This window comes from Candoia aspera, chromosome 7 (genome assembly GCF_035149785.1).
Source record: "Candoia aspera isolate rCanAsp1 chromosome 7, rCanAsp1.hap2, whole genome shotgun sequence".
NCBI classification, from domain to species: domain Eukaryota; kingdom Metazoa; phylum Chordata; class Lepidosauria; order Squamata; family Boidae; genus Candoia; species Candoia aspera.
The window spans coordinates 8,014,415-8,033,700 of record NC_086159.1 but is presented as its reverse complement, the minus strand read 5'-3'; the positions used below and the strand labels follow the sequence as shown (position 1 = coordinate 8,033,700).

The 19,286-nt window shown below is 45.9% G+C and overlaps 2 protein-coding genes across 2 annotated transcripts in view; both read right to left on the bottom strand.

Moving 5' to 3' along the window:
- The window catches only part of GDI2 (GDP dissociation inhibitor 2), a 229,920-nt gene that overhangs the window by 31,732 nt on the left and 178,902 nt on the right, over positions 1–19,286 (bottom strand). The window lies entirely within an intron of this gene.
- Positions 1,825–19,237, bottom strand: ANKRD16 (ankyrin repeat domain 16). The gene is made up of 9 exons (XM_063308400.1): positions 19,124–19,237; positions 17,155–17,367; positions 14,299–14,673; positions 12,977–13,197; positions 10,705–10,747; positions 8,644–8,752; positions 7,224–7,385; positions 2,942–3,020; positions 1,825–2,057 (listed from the first exon to the last, which is right to left on the bottom strand). Exons 3-9 carry the CDS (start codon positions 14,634–14,636, stop codon positions 1,870–1,872), a joined length of 1,140 nt encoding a protein of 379 aa, XP_063164470.1. The 5' UTR covers positions 14,637–14,673; positions 17,155–17,367; positions 19,124–19,237; the 3' UTR covers positions 1,825–1,869.

Below are 19,286 nucleotides of genomic sequence, written 5' to 3'. Positions count from 1 at the left end.
GGCTCAGAGAACAGAGCATCGAACAAACACCCTTTTATGGCTAAATGCAATATAATCCTAAAATTCCTCTCCTTGCTGGTCCCTTCCCTGCAGCTGGGCCTGAGGCTGGCCAACTCCCATCCTGGCTTCCCCTCTGACCATTAGCAACCGCTGCCTGTCTCCTCTGGTGCCTCTTTCAAAACATGGCTCCTTCAGAGTTACAGCAGAGCTCAGAGAGGTGGGGAAATGAATGGCCAATTAAGGAATAAAAATACCAGCCTTGCCCAGCTGCCAAAATCTCTTTGGGTGGAGTCTGGGTAAGCCCTCAGCTGACGCAAGAGCCACACCGTCTTCTCTTTTTTCCCTTTTCCCCATTCTGATTTTTGGCACAGAGCTTTTGGACACTCAAAGTGGCAGCCGTCTTAAATTCCTCCATTGCCACCCCTGGACCCAGTTTATAATGCCACGGTAAGATGCAAAGGCTGGACAGGAAACAACATGGATTATTTTACTGCTGCACTATTAAAGAACCAGCCGAACAGCTGCTAAAGATTTCTGTTTTCTGTTGGGATCTGAGATTCTGTTAGTCAGTCCTTGGCCCCCTAGTGTGATGCAGAGATTTATTTTTCTCTCCTCCCTGTCAAGAAAGTAACGGGATCAGCCAATGAAGTTGAAGGAAGGGGTAGTAAAGAAGTCATTTGTCAGACTCCTCGACCAAATGTCAACATAACATCTGCTCGAACTCACTTCCATTTTGAAGAAATCCAGAAACCCGTGTCAGCTGACTGTGAGTCGCCAGCAGGGAGAGGGGACAAGATTGGAGTGTGAATTATACTGTTTGGGTTAGATGCCCCTTACCAAGGTCAAAGGGCAGAAACAGTTCAAGCCATTTGCTGGAGGGGTGTGTGCCTAGGCGAGGAGTGGGGGGGAATCAGAGGGTTGTGATTTTAAACTGTAGAATGCATGGGAAACGGCCATTCGCAACTTTTTCCTTGTATCAGAATGCTTCGCTTCATTAAACAGTTAATTGAGCACAAGTCTCTAGACTGTCTTTGAGTGAATGCTCAAGCATGCTGGTCCTTACATCGTTCTTCACACAACATGCTAACTTTGGGACTCGCTACATGAGGCAGGGATGGCCATTAGCTTGAACATCTGTGGCAAGAATGATGTAGTCTGGATTCAAACAGCACCCTCCTCTAAGCTAGCACGTTGCGTGACTGGAGCCAGTGCGACTTGTAAAGTGTGGGTGTGTGAGCACAGCCACAGAGCGATGGAGGAAGACCAAGCATGGCTGCGTGGATGCCACTTCCAGCGTCAGAGACACCCTCTCCCTGAATGCCTCTGCTGAGAAACAGGGCTGTGAGGGTGCTATTGTCCTCCAGTCCTGCCTCAGTGGACCTTTTGGAAGAAGATTCATAAAATCTTATTAACGTTGGATTTTAAGGTCATCTAGTCCAACCCCCTGCTCTGGGCAGGTCCATACAGCATCTCTGTCAGATGACCAGCCAGCCTTTCTTGGAAAACCTCCAGCAAAGGAAAAACCCCTGCTTCATGGGGCAGGCTGTTCCCCTAGCTGACAACTCGTACAATCAGGAAACTCCAGAATGAGCATTTTGGCCAGTTCCATCAGGTTTAATGTTCCTATTAAGGGAAAGAAATCAGAAAGAGCTAATGGGACCTTTCCCAACAAGCAAATTCTATTCAAAGGCTTTCGTTTATGCCCTTGAATAAAATTTGCTCGTTGGAAAAGCTCCTGCCGAACTCCTGATTTTTGGCCACATTGACTAACACAGCCCTCCTCCTACAACATTTTGGGAAACAGCATCCACAAAGGTTTTGCTCACAAATCCCACCAGAAAACAAATGCTGGAAAGATGTAGGGTCTTTTTAATCCTCATTCCCACAAAGCTGGTTCGAAGCACCAGCGCTGGTCTCCTTGAAGAGCCGGACAAGGGCGGGTTTCTTCGCCAGCTGCCTGGCGTGCGTCCCGGTAGTGTCTGGAGAATCCTGTAACCCTGCCTGCAGGAGAATATGCACACATGTTGCATGTTGTCCAGCAGAAGCCATGTGCAACGCTGTGGGACAGAGAAAGTAGAGCAACGGTGAAGGTTTTGTGTGCCCAATGGCAGGATGGAGCCATCCAGTTTCAGTCCATCCAGTTATTATATAAGTCAAAATTTAATACAGGTAGTCCTTGACTTAATGACCGTTTGTTTAACAATGGTTTAAAGTTACGACGGCCTCAGAAAAAATGCTTTACAACCTATACTCGCACTTATGACCATCATACCACCCCCATGGTCACATGATTGTAATTCAGGCACTTGGCAACTGGCTCGCATTTATGACCGGCTGCAGTCTCCTGTGGTCATGTGATTGTGATTTGCAACCCGTTTTGCCAGTTTCTGTCAAAAATATCCACTGGGGGAGCTGGATTCGCTTAATGACCATCGTAAAAATGATCATAAAATCAGGTCCAGTCATTTGGTGAGCTGATTGACAACAGCAATGACTTACAATGGAAATTCTGGTCCCAAATGTGGTCGTAAGTGGAGGATTACCTGTATTCATTAATATTAATATTCATTTTGCCTTAAAGGCCCTAAGTGGCTTCAGATGCAAATTATTTATTTGTTTATAAATTACTATTTACAGGCATACCTTGTTTTATTGCACTTCGCTTTACTGCGCTTCTCAGATACTGCATTGTTTTTACATGGTGAAGGTTTGTGGCAACCCTACATCAAGCAAGTCTATCAGATGATGATTAGCATTTTTTAGCAATAAAGTATTTTTCAATTAAGGTATGTAGATTCTTTTTTTAGACATAATGCTATTGCACACTTAATAGACTACAGCATAGTGCAGTGTTTCTCAACCTTGGCAACTTTAAGAGGTGTGGACTTCAACTCCCAGAATTCCCCAGTCTGCCAGGGTCTCTTCAGCAAGGCGGCCTTACCGGTTCGGTTCTTCCCATCCTTCACGTGTAAATCAGCCCCCAAGGAAAGCAGGCACCGGATTGTGCTCCCGTGCCCTTCCTGCAGGGCAGAGCAAAAACAGAGAGGCAGGATTCAGATGAAATTGTGGCTTTTTAAACTGTGTTTTATGGAATCAGTTGCAACTGGCTGTCCTGACCCGACAGGCTAAGCCACAAACCATAGTTTGCAATCTGTATTTTATTCATCTATTGGATTCATACTCTGCCTTCAACTCAGGAGCTCATGGTGGCACAGATGGTGCTCCCTCCTCCCCACTCCAACAACAATCCTGTGAAGTAGACTGGGCTAAGAGAGGGTGACAGTCCCAAAGTCCCCCAGAGAGCTTCTGTGGCCGACCCTGGGTCTCCCTGATGCAAGTCCAACGCCTTCACCCCTTCACCATTCTGGCTGCTCTGACACATCAAACAAAGCCACAGTGCGGTTCCTCTGGTTTTAGCTTAGCATCCTCGGTAAGTGTAGCCAGTTTCACCCTCAGCCAAGCCAAATTTTCTTCAGAGCCTGCCCCACCCTGATGAGTCACCCATGTTCCCTGGCCAACGTGAGCAAAAGCCGCATTTTTCATTTGTGGCCCTTCCAGTGAGACATGAGGGCACGGCTTTTCTTTTAATTGCACTTTTACTGGCACTTCTAACCCCTGTTCCAGCCTAGCCAGATGTGTCCTCCTGCCAGCTTGCTGAAACAGCCATGCGTGAGGACCAACAGATGGCACATCCAGATGATCCAGGTGGGCTGGACTTCATCTCCCAGAATCCTATGCCAGCACTGCCAATCGTGCAACCAAAGGGACCTGGGCAATCAAGATTGCATCCTAAAGCAGAAGTTGCAATGAATAATTGCAGTAGAAAAGCACAGCCCTGGGGAGGATGGGGTGCGATGGGAAGGGAGAAAGGGCCAGGGGAAGGTCACTGACCAGATGCTTTTGGGTGCAGATGTTCCTCCTCTTCACTTCTCACTTCTCAGCAGTGAGAAGTGTTTTGCAAGTCAAATAATTATTCCCTGGGACAGACTTAGTGCCCACGCAAGTTCATCTCAGAATAAATGGGTAGACCTTAAAAGCCTTGTTTGTTTCTTTGAGACCCTTCTTCCCAAAGGGGCCTGGCTAGGAACTTTTGGGAAGAGTTGTGGTCTAATCTGGACAGGCTGGAAGACTTGGCTGAGAGCAACACAACGTCCTTCAACTGGGAGAAAATGAAGGACACATATACAAGACAGGAGATTCTTGGCTTGGAAGCGAGAAGGACTTGGGGGTGGCCATTGACAAGATGAATTTGAGCCAGCAGTGTGAGGCCGCTGCTAAAAGGGCTAATGTGATTCTGGGCTGCGTTAGAGGAAGTATCATATCCAAGGCACCTGAAGTCCTTATTCCTCCCTATTTGGCACTGGTGAGACTTCCAGAAGGAGCTTGACAAATTAGAGAAGGTTCAGAGGAAGGTGATGGAGACGACACAGGGCACATGGCTCACAAGGACAGGCTGAAGGAACTTGGGATGGTCAAGCCTGAAGAACAGAAGGCTGCGGGGAGACACGATAGCCATGTTCAGGTGCACATCTATTGGGAAGATGGTCAAGTTTTTTCTTCCCTGGCCACAGAAACTAAGACCAGGAATAAAAACTGTAAGTTGCAGCTACCTAGATTTAATTGAAATCTAAGGAAAAAGCATGGTAAGATCTCTCCAAGAGTGGAACAGCCTCCCTATGGAGATTGTGAGTTCTCCATCTCTGAAGGTTTTTAAGAAGAAGCTGAAGAGCCAGTTGAATTGGTTTTCCTGCTCACTGCAGAGGGTTGGGCTAGATGACCCTCGTGATCCCTTCCAACGCCATAATTTGATGATAGTGTGAGAGTTCACCACTGAGGTTAAGACAGTTGAGAGAGGTAAGGGGCCATCTTAAGGAAAGACTTGAGTATGAGGATAGCACCTTCCCCAGAGGTTCTCCAGATGTTCCTCCAATCTGTTCTTGGCTGCTGGCTGATGCTGCCCTGCCATGAATGGGCAGAAAAAAACCCTTCCAAGGGGTTCAGACACTGCAGAGGAGAAGACAAATGAGCTAAGGTGTCAATCCAGGTAGGGAGAGGACAAAATTGAGCATCTCTTCATGGCTGGCTGAAAGTTGGGAAGAAAAGTCCTTAGCAATCTGAACTAGACATCAGGGAATTATAAAGCAATTTAAGGACCAGTGAAAGCTAGACACAGCTGAGATTTTATTTCATTCTGTGGTCTGTGCTTGGAGCTGTGGGACTTTTCTGCATGAAACCAACTTCCCCAGATGTCGTTCTTCTTTTCTTTTTCTTTTGGTGCTTTTTCAGCTTCCTTCTAAATTCTCAATGCAAGGGTGACACCCATTCAGGGAGAGCTCTCGGACATGCGTTTCCTCTCTGGTCAAGGTGCCACTGGCTTCCTCCCAAGTATCTTTACTCTTATTTGTATTATTTATTATTGTAATTTTATACTGTATATTTTATGATTGTTGTTTTAATTGATTATGTTAAACCGCCCAGAGTTCCCCAATGGGAGGAGATGGGTGGGGACAAATTGGATGGATAAAAAATAAAATAAAAATAAAATAAAATAAAATAAACCAGGCCAGAAGTAGCTGGTGGCAGTGCTATCAAGGCAGCTCGTCCAAGGAATTCTGGGGAGGGTGCAGTTGGGTATATCCTAAAAGCAGACCCTGCACCTGTGGGAAAATGCTAGGAAGAAGAAGAAGAAGGAGAGGAGGAGGAGAGGAGGAGGAGGAATGCAGTTGGGTATCGACCCTCCTGGGAGGGAGCCGAGGAGCCCAATCCACCACACCCTGGGCATGCATGTGTGCAGGCCCCACTACACGTGTCATCCACACATCTGAGACAGGATTCAGCTGCCAATCCCACTGACTTCCACATCAATCCAGTGACAGGAGAGGCACTGTCTGAGGCTGGCTCTGCCAAGGGCTTCTGAATTGCAGAAGAGGCAGAATCCTAGGCAATGGCACAGCACCCTGGGCCTCTGCCCAGCCTCTTTGTTTCAGCCTCTGGAGTCTATCCAAGATCACGAGGCTAACACTGGACAGCAAAGCACCAAAAATCTGTAGCATGGAGAAACAGTTCTGCAGAGCATCCAGTAAACTCTGTGCATCTGTCAAACTAAAGATCCCGCTCAGTAATTGCTCACATCTCTTCCATTTCCTGCAGCCTTCAGGCACCACCAAGAATGCCAAGAATAATCATTTTAAAAGAGACACGCCTGGTGCTGCTGAATCTCCTCCATAGAACTGCTGGCAGCTTCCAGAGTTTGGGACTTCAACTCCCATGAAGCCCTGCCTGGATGGAGGGGGCAAAGGATTGTGGGAAGCCGCAGCGGAAACACAGCAACTGCGGAACCTGCCCACTCAGTTTCTGCAATTTTAGAGGGGCCTGGAAAGGAACCTTGGAAATCTGTGGTTGTTCTCTCTAGAGCAGTGTTTTTCAAACCTGGCAACTTTAAGATGTTTGGACTTCAAGTCCCAGAGTTCTTGGGAATTCTGGGAGTTGAAATCCACACATCTTAAAGGTGCCAGGTTTAAAAAACACTGATCTAGAGCAGCTCTCCTGATGGAGGAGCTGGCTTTCCAGAATCCCCCAGCTAGCCAGAAGGGCTGTGGCAGAGAATTCTGGGACTTGAAGTCCAGAATTGTGGACTTTATTGGATGGCTAGACTAAATGTCCTGATTTGGTATAAGGGAGCTTCTGATATTTCAATCTGGGCTAACAGAGCAACTTAATGTGGATTTATTATTATTATTATTATTATTATTATATTCATAAACAACACAGCACAAAGAACAAATGAAAAAAAATCACATCTTTGGTGTTCCTTGGAAATTTGAGGTCCAGCCAAGAACCTAAGAATTATTCAAGCAACATTATAAAATATAACAAACGCCAAGCAAAGTGGTTCTTGTTTTTTGTTTTGCAAATCTGCAGTTGACATAGCTGAAATATTTAGTCCTTGTAAAAACGTGTTCAATATGTTTGTTATTTGGCTTAGTGCACCAGTAAGTATCAGGATGCCTTTGCAAAATCTTTTCCATAACCTATCTATTTTGATTGTTAGATCTCTATATTTTACTTTTTTCCCCCTAATTCTTTTCCTTAGATTCTGCTAAGAACTGCCATAACTACAAAAACAACTCTCTTCTTTTCAGCTGGGTTCTAGATAACAATGATAGTGGTTACATGTATCTTCCAGGAAAGCCACCCCAAGCCGTAATGAAAAGGACAGGTACCTTCGCTGCGTAATGCAGGGCAGTGACCTGGAGTGCTGTGGCCCTTGCGTTGACATCGGCCCCAAGATCAGACACAAGGAACCGAAGAGCATCGTCCTGGGCTGTGACTGCGGCTTGGTGCAATGGCTGATTGCCAAGAGCATCCCTGGCATTGTAATGAGCCTGCGGGATAGGGAACAGAAAGCAGGATGCTACTGTATCTTGGGTTATAATCTAAAATGAGTGCCGGGGAGGAGAGAAAGGATGTCTCAGGAAATCTTGGAACAGAATAGGCTTTCATTTAAGCCAATGTTTTTCAAACTTGGCCACTTTAAGATGGGTGGACTTCAACTCTCAGAATTCCCCAGCCAGCCTTGCTGGCTGGGGAATTCTGGGAGTTGAAGTCCACCCATCTTAAAGTGGCCAAGTTTGAAAAACACTGAATTAAACCATCTAACTTATCCCCAAAAAGCAGGGGTGGAAAGGGAAGAAAATACATCAAGGGACGTTAGCCAACCAACTTTGTTCCAGTGAACTGAAAACTTAAGTTTTCATCCACATAATCTTTATGTTGGGTTCCATTTTTGGTGGAAAGGGAGTAATTTTTGCTCCTTACGGTCAGACAGATAGAAAGACGAGTAGACTCTGAGTCTGGTCCCGCTTCTGAGGATTTGATGGAGCCATTCAAGTTTTCTGGGATGGATTTTCACTTCCCAGTCTAGCCTCCAGCCCTGGGTGTGCCAGTGGTCTCCTATCCAAGTACTAACCAGGCCCACCCCTGCTTAGCTTCCAAAGCCAGAGAAAGTTGGCCAGCTGCTGCCATCAGCTGAGATAAACCACTAAGGGGCTGCTACACAATGTTTCAGTATGGAGGGTTCCAGCCAGCTGTTCTTGCTGTTATCCTGGAGTATCTAAGTCTCTAGGGGGAGATTTTTTGGCTTTCCCACTAATACACACACACTTTTGTAAACCTTAGGGTTTCCCTGCACTTGCTGCTACTTCACCCTTGCACATGAAAGCCCCTTTTGCAAAATAAAGAACCACATCTTGCAATCTAAACATTTTACACATTTCAAAGAAACCCACTTCTAAGTTTAATCTACATAAGGCAAAGTCAGGCCAGCGGGAACCTGTTCACCCAGGGATCGTGGGAACCGTATGGAAGTGGTTTGCCACTGCCTTCGTCCAGGATGGTTTTGATTCCCCAGTTGAGGGTACAGCTGTGGGATTTCCTTGTGGTCTCCCATCCAAATATAAATCCAGCCTGATCCTGCTTAGCTTCCAAGCTTAGGTGAGGCTCGCCAGGTGTTGCCCTCTCCTGAAACAAGGGATGCTTTCTTAAAAAATGGTTAATGCAATTTTAAAAACACTCCTAAGTTACCAGGGATAAAGCTGCCTTTTGAAAGATAGACCTGTCGTACCAGGTGGATGACAAACGCACCCGATGTTTCTCTAGAAGTAGGCTGGCAATATCCAGGTGGCCGTTTTGTACAGCATCCATAAAAGGAGTGATCCCACAGTTGTCCCTACTGTTCGGCTGGTAGTCGCACCTTGGAATAGATATGGAAAAGACAGTAAAAGCCGAAGTTGAGCCCAGCCCAGAGCGCAGTCAAGTGCCAGTTGGGGGAACCAGTGAAGGTGCTGGACTAGAAACCAGGAGGCGGTGAGTTCCAGCCCTCCCATAGTCACAGAATTCAGCTGGGGGACTTTGGGCCAGTCCCTCTCGCTCAGCCCATCCCACCATACAGGCTTGTTGTGGTGGGGAAAATAGGAGGCAGGAGGATTATAAATCGAGTAAGGAATAAACAGTCTGTTACTTTGCACTGTTATGGTAGTGCTGACTAGATGCTGCTCCCCCAAAGCGCTGGGCATTCACACCATTTCTAGGAAGACCATCAAACAGCTGTACTGCAGAAATGCAACAGGTAATTTTTTTTTCTCTAGGCAGGGAAGTTCACTGGTAGGAACAAGAAGTCATTGTTTTATTGAACAGCTGTTGAAACCAAAGGCGCCTTTCCATATTACTAAAAAAAGGAATGATCCCACATGCCAAACCTTTAGGGCAGCATTTCTCAAGCTTGGCAACTTTAAGACGTAGGGACTTCAACTCCCAGAATTCCCCAGCCAAAAAGAAACACTTTTTAGGGGATACTTAGGACCCCAAAGCCAAATTCACAACCATGTGATCGAAGCCCCACCGCCTTTTACATGCATCGATGGTGGTTGCCACCATCTTCACTTTTTTGACCTGCCCCATGTGCTCTTTCCTCCCTATTCCCTTCCTATTGCTCATATGCACCAAATGGAAGGACGCTTATAACCTGGAAGATGCAGCCAGCCATGAACCACTGACCCAGTGCACACATCATGCTAAACCATGGTTCACTGATAAACCACCATGAACTGGTGTGCACAACATCCTTGGCTATTAACTAGGGTGGGCAAACCATGGCCAAGGCTGCATATGGGTCCAGGCTGCCTCCAGAGCAGTGGAGGAGTGATGGGGGCAAACTTTTCAGCCTGCTTTGGTGTTGGAGAAGATTCTTGAGAAGACCACGGACAGCCAAGAAAACAAACGAATTAATCCTAAAACAAATTAATCCAGAGTTTTCACTTGAGGCACAAATGACCAGGCTCAAATTATCCTACTCTGGACACATTATGCAGAGACCCAGCTCTCTGGAGGAGGCTCTGATGCTGGGAAGGTGGAAGGAAAGAGAAGAAGAGGACCACCAGCAGCAAGGTGGAGGGACTCAGTTACAGCAAGACCTGAAGGGCCAAGTTGGGACAGATCATCCTGGAGAAGGTCTGTCTATGGGGCCTCTAAGACTCGCCACCGAGTTAGTGGCACATAATCAGTCAATCTGTATGAACATCTTGCTCTGTTGAGAAGTCTATAATGATTGGAAACCTGGAAGGGAGAAGAAGAAGAGGACGACCAGCAGCAAGGTGGAGGGACTCCGTTACAATGGTGATGGGGTCACCGTTCGGAGACCTGAAAGACCAGGTTATGGGCAGATCATTGTGGCAAACATCTATCTGTGTGATTGCTAAGAGTCAACACCTAGTTGATGTCACACCATCCATGCATCCATCCATCCATCAGAAAGAAAGAGAAGAGGATGACCAGCAGCAAGGTGGATGGACTCAGTGTGGCAACGGGGACACCAGTGGAAGACCTGAAAGACCAAGTTGGGGTCAGATCCTCCTGGAGAATATCTATCTACCTGGTTGCTAAGAGTCAACACCAACTTGATGGCACATTGTCCATTAATCAACGTGAAGGCCCAGCTCTCTTGAAAAGTCTGTAACTCAGTTCCAGCCGTGATGGTCTCTAAGATTCAACCACACCTTGACGGCCCATCATCAATCAACCAATCAATCAAATCTGTTTCACAACCTCTTTTCGGTTTGCAGTGCTGCACAGACCAATCATCCCGGCAATTAGTGGGGAAGGGAGAGAAAGCCCATAGTAAACCAGGAGGGCCAAAACTCAGCTCACCTTTCCAGAAGGATTTTCACGACCTCCAGGCAGCTGTGCATCGCTGTGAGACAGAACAGAGGAGGTGCATGGCTAGTTTTGAAATCTGTCAGCAGCTTCCCTCATGCTGGTGGTTTCCAGATATCCTAGACTGCAACCCCCATCATCCCCAGCCTCCCAAATCCCAGGGAAGCACTAAGTTGCAAAAGAAAGATTTTCCCCTGAGACTGTTATTCATGGAGCTCAGTCCTGAGAGATGCTGGTCAAGCTTAAGCAAGCATATATTGGTGGTCAACTGCTTTGACCCACAACTGCCCTGCGAGGGAGGCTGGGCTGAAAATGACTGGCCCAAAGTCACTCCCTAGGTTCTAGACTCAGCATCCCCCACTATGGTCAAAAAAGTCAAGATGATGGCCACAATACAATTGGTGCAGTGGTCACCATATTGACTTTTTTGACCATATTCTGCTGTATCCCTGCTAGTTAGATCAAAGATTTCTTTCTAAGATTTGTTTACTCAATTTATATAGCTGCCCATCTCACTTTTACATGACTCTAGGCGGCTTAAAATAAAGCAAATAAAAACACAAAAAATGTAATATAATACAAAAATAAAAACATATAGCATGGTGGCTGTATTCACACAACACACTTCAGCAACCTCAGGTTGTTGCAGCTACCCTGACATGCTCAGCTTAGTTTTAATTCATGTTTAACTTCTGGCACAAGCGACCCCAGACCATTTGGCTCATATAAGGCAGAAACCAGGTTAAATGTATTGTATGAACCCAGTTAACAGATGGTAATTTCTGGGTTCACAAAATATGTTTTGGCCAGAACAAATAAATACCCCTATGATGGCTTAACACAATGACCTGGTTCAAGATAACAGCCAAAGGAGGTCAGAAAAGTCAAAATGGTGTCTCTGGCCAAGTCATCAAAGATTCTTTTTCACCTGCATTGCCATTTTGACTTTTTAGAGCCCCCACCCCACGGATGTCCCTAAGTTCCCACCACAAGCTACCCAACCTCTTATCAGCCGCATCCATTTTGTGGTGTAAATCCATCCCTTAAGTTCCTGACTCGCATGAAAGAACCCCAAGTTTTGAGTGCATTAAAATGGCCTTAAGTATGTCTGGCTACACTCTCTTCATTCTTTAATCCACATATTCCGTTTTCCACTGGAGTGGAAAAGATTCAGGAGGGCAAGGGATTAACAGGGTCTGCGGCTTCCAATTTCTCCTGCTTGCACTAACAAACAGGGAACACCCTGGAGAATCACTATATTCGGAGAATTAATGCCTCTGGACCTGGATTAATTGGCTGCTTGGCTTCTCTCCACCTTTCTGGATCCGGATCACACTAGGGAAAACACGGGCAGGGCTCACCTGCTCCCCAATGTTCACGTCATATTCCCCAGTGTGGGGGAAAGGCGCTAAGCCCCATAGGAAAGCATTCACAGAATCCACTACCTTCACAAATAATCCAGTTAACACAGGTTAGGAAAGGAACTGGATTATGCTTCCCCAAGACGGTCCCTCAGTTTACTCAATCCAACATGCTTACTCCAGATTTGCTCAGTCCGATTTCCTGGGTTCACAGCAAACCCAGAGTTTGGCTGGCTCAACAGGCTGAGTCAAAATGGCGTCAACCCCGTTGCTGTTCAGCCTCGTTTTCAAACACGGCCTCCGCAATTTACCTAAGGCTACAACTGAGTAAACTACCTAACCCTTGATCCAATCCCCAAAAATTGCTTTAAGTCATCCAACATGCTAGATGAGGCCAAAACAGGCCAAGTAGTTTGTGGTTCAAGGAGCTGTGGGAACACGGCCATCCTTTCTGAAAGTTGTGTGAACAAAGCATTATCTTAAACCATTGTGTGGTTTATTCTCTTTGGGCATCACCTGTGATGTGAATACAGGAACTGTGTTCTTAACCTAGGTTGACAGCAAAGCAGGTTGTGTGAACTCTGCCAGAGACCATCCTGGTCACTTGCTTTGAAAGGCTAGATTCAGGCATGGATTCTCATCCCAGCCCCATCTTCTATCAGATTATGTTACAAAACCAGCTTTTTCTTCAGTATTTTTGCCTTTGGCAGGGGAAGTAGGGAGCCCAGATTGCCCCTTCCAGGGGACGGATCGGACCCAGGGGTCAGGACGGCCACCAAGAAGGTTCAAAGCGAAATATTTTCTGTTCTGGAGCTGAAGAACTACACCCATTTTGCAGACTGACTTATCCACCAGCTGCTGCTGAAGCAACTCAACAATCTTAAGAGGGGTGAACAGGATGCGACCTGCTGTGTGCAGTGGGCTCCTTCTGATCTTGCTCGCTGTGTCCCAAATGCCGGGAGAAACATCCAGCAAGTATTGGATGACCCGAGGGTCTCCCTCACGGCTGGCAATGTGGAAGCAGTTCCACCCATCCTTGTTCTTTAGTAGTACGTTGGCTCCATGCTGGACAAGATCTCTAATGATCTCCAAGTTTCTCCTCGTGCAAGCCATCATAAGAGGAGTCCTAGAAAATGGAGAGGGCGGGAGTATGATCAAAATTCTCAAGCTTTTTCAGAGGAGAGCATCTAGATGTATCAGGACAAAAGGACCTATAATCCCCTGCCTCCCTAGGACCAGCCAGAAACCCCTCTCAGATGCTGGGGAACCCAACGGAGAAGCTTCATCTTCCCTTCTGATTCCTCCTTAAGGAGAGCGATAAGCATTTGGCAAGTTCACGGGTGGGAAAATCCTGGTTCTCCAAGAATTATCGCATTTTGGCCCTCAAGATCAACGGCCGTTTGCCATGCTGGCCAGAACAGATTGGACTGGAAGTCCCACTAGGCTGCAGCCCTGTTCTGTTTTGGAAGAACAAAGAACCGTATGGAGAACATTCTTTGACTGTCTGAATGCCGGCCACTTCACCCTGTATCAAAGGCGGTGCCATTTCCGAATAATGCATCCATGCTTGGAGAAATGGGGTGGGCCCTGAGAAATCTCTCATTGTCTGAATCTCCATTGTAAGACAGAAGTTCCGTAAGTTTGATAATTATTGGTTAATGAATCATGCCAACACAGGTGTGGACCAAGCATATACAGACCGAATCTAAATTTGATTAATTTTATGCAGAAACATACAGATTTTCTTGGGTCAACTCTGACTCCGTTTTCCTGGCCATGCTACGAAAGTGATTTCTTCTGGGATCGATTTGTCTGTCTGTCTGTCTGTCTGTCTGTTTATCTATCATAATATATCATCCATCATCTCTAGCTATCTAGCTCCCCTCCAACTAGCCTACAAACCTTAGATTTGATTTGATTTCTGTTTGTTTATTATTTCAATTTACATGGCCGCCCACATCAAGTTCATGACTCTGGGCAGCTAGCAGTGTTAAAAAAATATAAGAACAGAAAAACAGAACTACACAAATGAAACAGCAGCTGGGGTTAAAAACTGACCAATCAGTCACAATGAACATAGCCAATGCGTGGGCTCAGCCCCACCTCCTGACCCCCAGAACCAAGTCTTTAAGGCCTTATAAAAGGCCGGCAGGGTCGGGGCCAATGTGATCTCCTGGTGGTCTCCCATCCAACCTGAGGAAAAAACCTTCAGCGCCCACCGACATACCAGTCTGCTTTCTTCAAGCAGTCAACAGTGGCTCCCCGTTCCAGAAGGTATGAAACGCAATCCGGGTGGCCCATGGAGGCAGCTTCGTGGAGGGGGCGCTTGTAGTCCCAATTCACCAGCTCGACATCCATTCCCACAGTCTCAGCAAGGTAACGCAAGATATCCAGCCTGCCATGCCTGGCCGCAAAGTGGAGAAGCGTGTCCCCCAATTTCCCCCAATGCTTCTTTCTCACATCCCTGTCCAGGTCAGGCAACTTTTCGATCTCTTCTTTGAGAAGGGCAAACGCCCCTTCCTGTATTATCCGGGGAAAGGTTTTGGGGATCTGGCCTTCCTCCATCACCGGTTGTGGAATTCAGAGCTCTGGAGGGGAAGACCTAAATCACCCCCACCCCCAGTGGCACAAGAGTCAACTCAGCATTGTTCGTCTTCTTTTATCACGCACTTAAAAGAACACTCGGCCTTTCATGTTCAGACTGTTGCTTTTCTTATAAAAGTACAGTAGTCCCAGATCTGGAAAAAAACCAGTAGCCTCTTTTCTGGTGAACCAATGTTATTCAAAGGCATAAGCTTTTGTAAGCTGCAGGAGGAGCCTAGGGGCACCTTTTCTGACTCACACATTTTATTCGAAGTGTGAGTCGGAAATGGTGTCCCAAAGCTCCTTCAGATATTTGGATGCTATAGGCCAGTGTTTCTCAACCTCCGCAACTTTAAGATGCATGGACTTCAGGTCCCAGAATTCCCCAGCCAGCCGGAATTCTGGGAATCATAGAATTATAGAATCCTAGGGTTGGAAGGGACCTTGGAGGTCTTCTAGTCCAACTCCCTGCTCAAGGCAGAAGTCCTCATACCATCTTGGACCAATGGTTGTCCACTCTTTTCTTGAAAACCTCCAGTGATGGAGCACCCACCACTCCGGGAGGCAAGCTCTTCCACTGCTTAAGAGTTCTCCCTGTCAGGAAATTCCTCACTTCCAGGTTGGATCTCCCTCTGATGAGCTTCCACCCACTGCTTCTTGTCTTGCTCTCAGGTGCCATGGAGAAGAGATCAATGCCCTCCTCCCTGTGCCAGCCCTTCAAGTGGGAAGACCGCCATCATGTCTCCCCTCCGTCTTCTCTTCGTTAAGCTAAACATACCCGGTTCCTTTAGCCGTTCTTCATAGGATTTGGCCTCCAGGCCCCTTATCATCCTTGTGGCTCTTCTCTGCACTCTTTCTAGGGCCTCAGCATCTTTTTTGTATTGTGGTGACCAGAACTGGATGCAGTGTTCCAACTGTGGCCTCACCAGTGCAGGAGTTGAAGTGTATGCATCTTAAAGGTGCAGAGGTTGAGAAACACTGCCATAGACAAAAAAAAAAAAGATTTCTTCCCCCTTTTAATTAAGCTGAATTAATAAAACAAAGAAACCATGTGACCATAGACAATGGTGCCGGGATGTGTGTGATGACATTGTGTGCAACTTGACACCATCACACCAGTGATGTCCAAACCCATGACATCAGGGAGGCTTGTCCCAAACTCCTACGCTCTGCATTAAAGCCGCTGGGACATTTTTGTCTCTAACAAAACCTTTTCTTTTCTTTTGAGATTTCTGCAAAGGAGGACCTGATTTGGTTTCTCTCTGTGGCTGCCCTGCAGTTTAATGGCAAAGAATCCTGCTCTTGTTTCAGAGTCATGTAATTCGACACCCCTTTCCATCCTGTCTCCAAGCAGGATTGCAATAAAGAAATAAATGTGATTAAGATGGAAGAATAAAACAAGCTACAGGTAGTCCTCAACTTACAACCATTTGTTTAGCAACCATTCGAAGTTATGACAATGCTGGAAAAAGGGACTTGCGACCGGTCCTCACACTTATGACCGTTGCAGCATCCCTGTGGTCAAGTGATCAAAATTTGAGTGCTTGGCAACTGGCATGTATTTACGATGGTTGCAGCATCCCAGGGTCACTTGATTGCCATTTGCAACCTTCCCAGCCAGCTTCTGACAAGCAAAGTCAATGGGGGAAAACAGATTTGCTTAATGACATGATTCACTTAATGTCCGTGGTGATTCACTTAACGACTGTGGCGAAAAAGGTCGTGAAATCAGGAATGACTCACTTAACGACTGCCCCATTTAGAAAATCGAATCCCAGTTGTGATAATAAGTCAAGGACTACCTGTTAAAAATGTTAAAATACAGCTATTAGAAAGGTGGTGTGGAAGGGAAGGTCAGCAAAAATGAAACAAGACAGTTCAGTCTTCTTGGCTCACCCTGTGATGGATTTCAGTAACGTTGCTGGTTCTCAGGAAGGAGGGAGCACATTCCAACGAGGGGAGCAAGGTAAGAGAAAACAGTCCGGAGTTGGAACATGGGAAGATGAAGAGGTTCAGGCTAGCCCTACCCTAGGGCCTCCCAGGTTACTTCCCTTTAGGTTAGGTAGAGTAGCTTCAGTCTGGCAAGATTCTGTCTGTCCAGTGAGAGCTAATAAAGAACTGAAGTTTGGCTGGATTGATTCTTTGCAGTTCTTGGGCTGGGCCTGACATACCCAGAAGGCTCTGTCTTGATGATTTTGCCACTGTTTAAAGCTGCAGTGAGACAGTTAAAGTGCTAACTGTTCTATGGCAACAAATATGGAACACGTCTGTTTAGCCTAAAGACTGGAAAGGTCAGAGTAGCTACCTGCCCAAGGAAGGGAGATAGAACAGAAAGTGCAAATGACTGAAGCACTGAACTTCTGCTTACAATCTTAAAAACAGCAGTACAGCCACGCAAGGTGCAAGAACTGCCAAACGAAGCAGTCAGCATCAGAAAAGGGATTAGAACGAATTAAAAAAGATAATGGAAAGATCAAAAGCAGACAAGAAGGAAGTTTACCTTTGATCAGATCTGTAACGGTAAAGCAATCTGTTGGGAAAAGTGCCGTGAATTTTTGAGAGCAATGACATAAATTTCCAAATAAAGGAGAATCTGATCTCTGCAGGTGATGAGGTTTGGGGTTTCTTTCACCCCTTCAAATCCTGATCCGCTTTCTGCAGTCGGCACATGGACCTGTTCAACAGCGTAAGATGTTGCATTCTCAATTCAAGACTGAAAGGCAAGAAAAAGAAGTAAATATCAGCACAAGAGTGTGATGCATCAAAGGGGGGGGGGGGAGAAAGGCAGCATTACAGTATACAAATTAACCAAGTTCTGTAGAAATGATTAGCATTATTTGTGCAACTGTCCAAATATGAATGTACTCCACTAAAGAAACTGAAGCTTTAAATGATGCAATACAAAATTCTACAGCATTCAGTGAACTTTTGTTTTTTTAAAGAAAAAGGATCCAACTCAGATTTCTGGGGAATGACACTTGACTGATTCAGCAACACACCATCACCAGTCAGTATGCATAGGATGGTTGCAGCTTTACCACTTTGCTTTTTAAAGAGCACCCTTTCTGCAACACACCCTGATATCACTATTTTACAGCTATTTTACAGCTACATAAGATAACAGCCAGACATTTTCCAGGCCAGAGAATAACTGTGCAAACACACCCACATGCTCAGTCAAAGACATATAAAATTTAGCCTGAAATTCAAAAGCATCTGGCTAACTTTTTCTGGGCTCAGAAACTAACTAGGGTCAGATGGGGATAGTACTTGAAGGGAGACCACAAGGAAATTCCCAGGGCTGGATGCTTAGTTGGGAAGTACAAGAACTTGCTGTAATTTTAAATTATTTTTGCTAAAACCAATGGATGCAAATAAAATGTATGTAATGTAAAAAAATAACTTCCTGGAGGAAGGAAGTGGCAGACCATTTCCACTCTATGGGCAGGAAAGAGGTGTGGATGTGTCCATGAAGCTTGGCATTCAGGCAAATCAGCCATCAATAGGCACATAGAGGTAAACCACATTTACACACGTTCAAACGAGACAATTAAAAAAAGCTAAGAGGGAAACAAAAAGACCAGAACACATCCTTTCCAGCAGCCAACACCTAGATAAGCAGGGATTAGCACCATGCAAACAAACAATCAAGCAGAAAACAATTCCCTAATCGAGGAACTGCCAAGGAGAAAACCACACCCCCACCAACACTGGCAGGGGAAGCTACTGAATATAAATGCTGTCCAGAGTCATGTGCTGAGATGGTGGCTGTAGAAAGCAAATAAACAAACGGGGAGCAAACCCCACCGTCCCTCGGACTGATGATGTTACCTAGTTGGGTCATGAAACGTCTGCAGGAAAACAACCAGGCTCAGAGAGCACCAAGGACTCCACAGTTCAACCCTGAGCTACAGAGGTTCTCTTCTATTGGAATAAACTGTTTGTTTCCATTGCAATGCGTTTTTTCCTAAATGATTCTGAGTCTAAGAAAAAAAGGGCTGTTTCCAAATGTAAACCAAAGCCCTTTTTCTCAACCATCTTCAACGTTTCTCTCTCTTGCTCTCTTTTTTTTTTTTTTGGAAATACAGTTAGGGGATCCCTAACATTTCAAAATAAACATGCATCAAATAAATCAAACGGTTTTGGTTCACCAGGGAAGGTGGGAAGAAATGCCACAAGCTATTAAGGAATAAGCAGCAATAACAGGAGCAGAGAATCCCATGTTTTCTGACTGCAATCAACTTCGTGGCAGAAAGAGAAACCTGGGGCGCCCTCGCAGAGGCAGGGTGGTAACTTTTCATGGGCTGCTGCAAAAATAATAAATGCAACTCTCTAAATAAATGTGATTAAATTAAATGCAAATAGAGCATTGGGTATTAAAAGACTTCTTGGAGAAAAAAAATAAGCACTCGGCTCCCTTTATTTTTAAGCACTGCAAGGAAAAGCAGAACGTCTTTTAATTTATTTACGTTTTTGCGCAAAGCTTCCGCGGGATTTCCTTGCAGACCGTCCTCAGGTGCGCGTGAGCACCGGAAGTGAATGCTGCGTGGTACTGCCCGCTTGTAGTTTTTCTGGATCTCTTGGGAAGGGGCGGGACAATCCATTGTGCGCGACTTTTCATTGGTTCGCTCC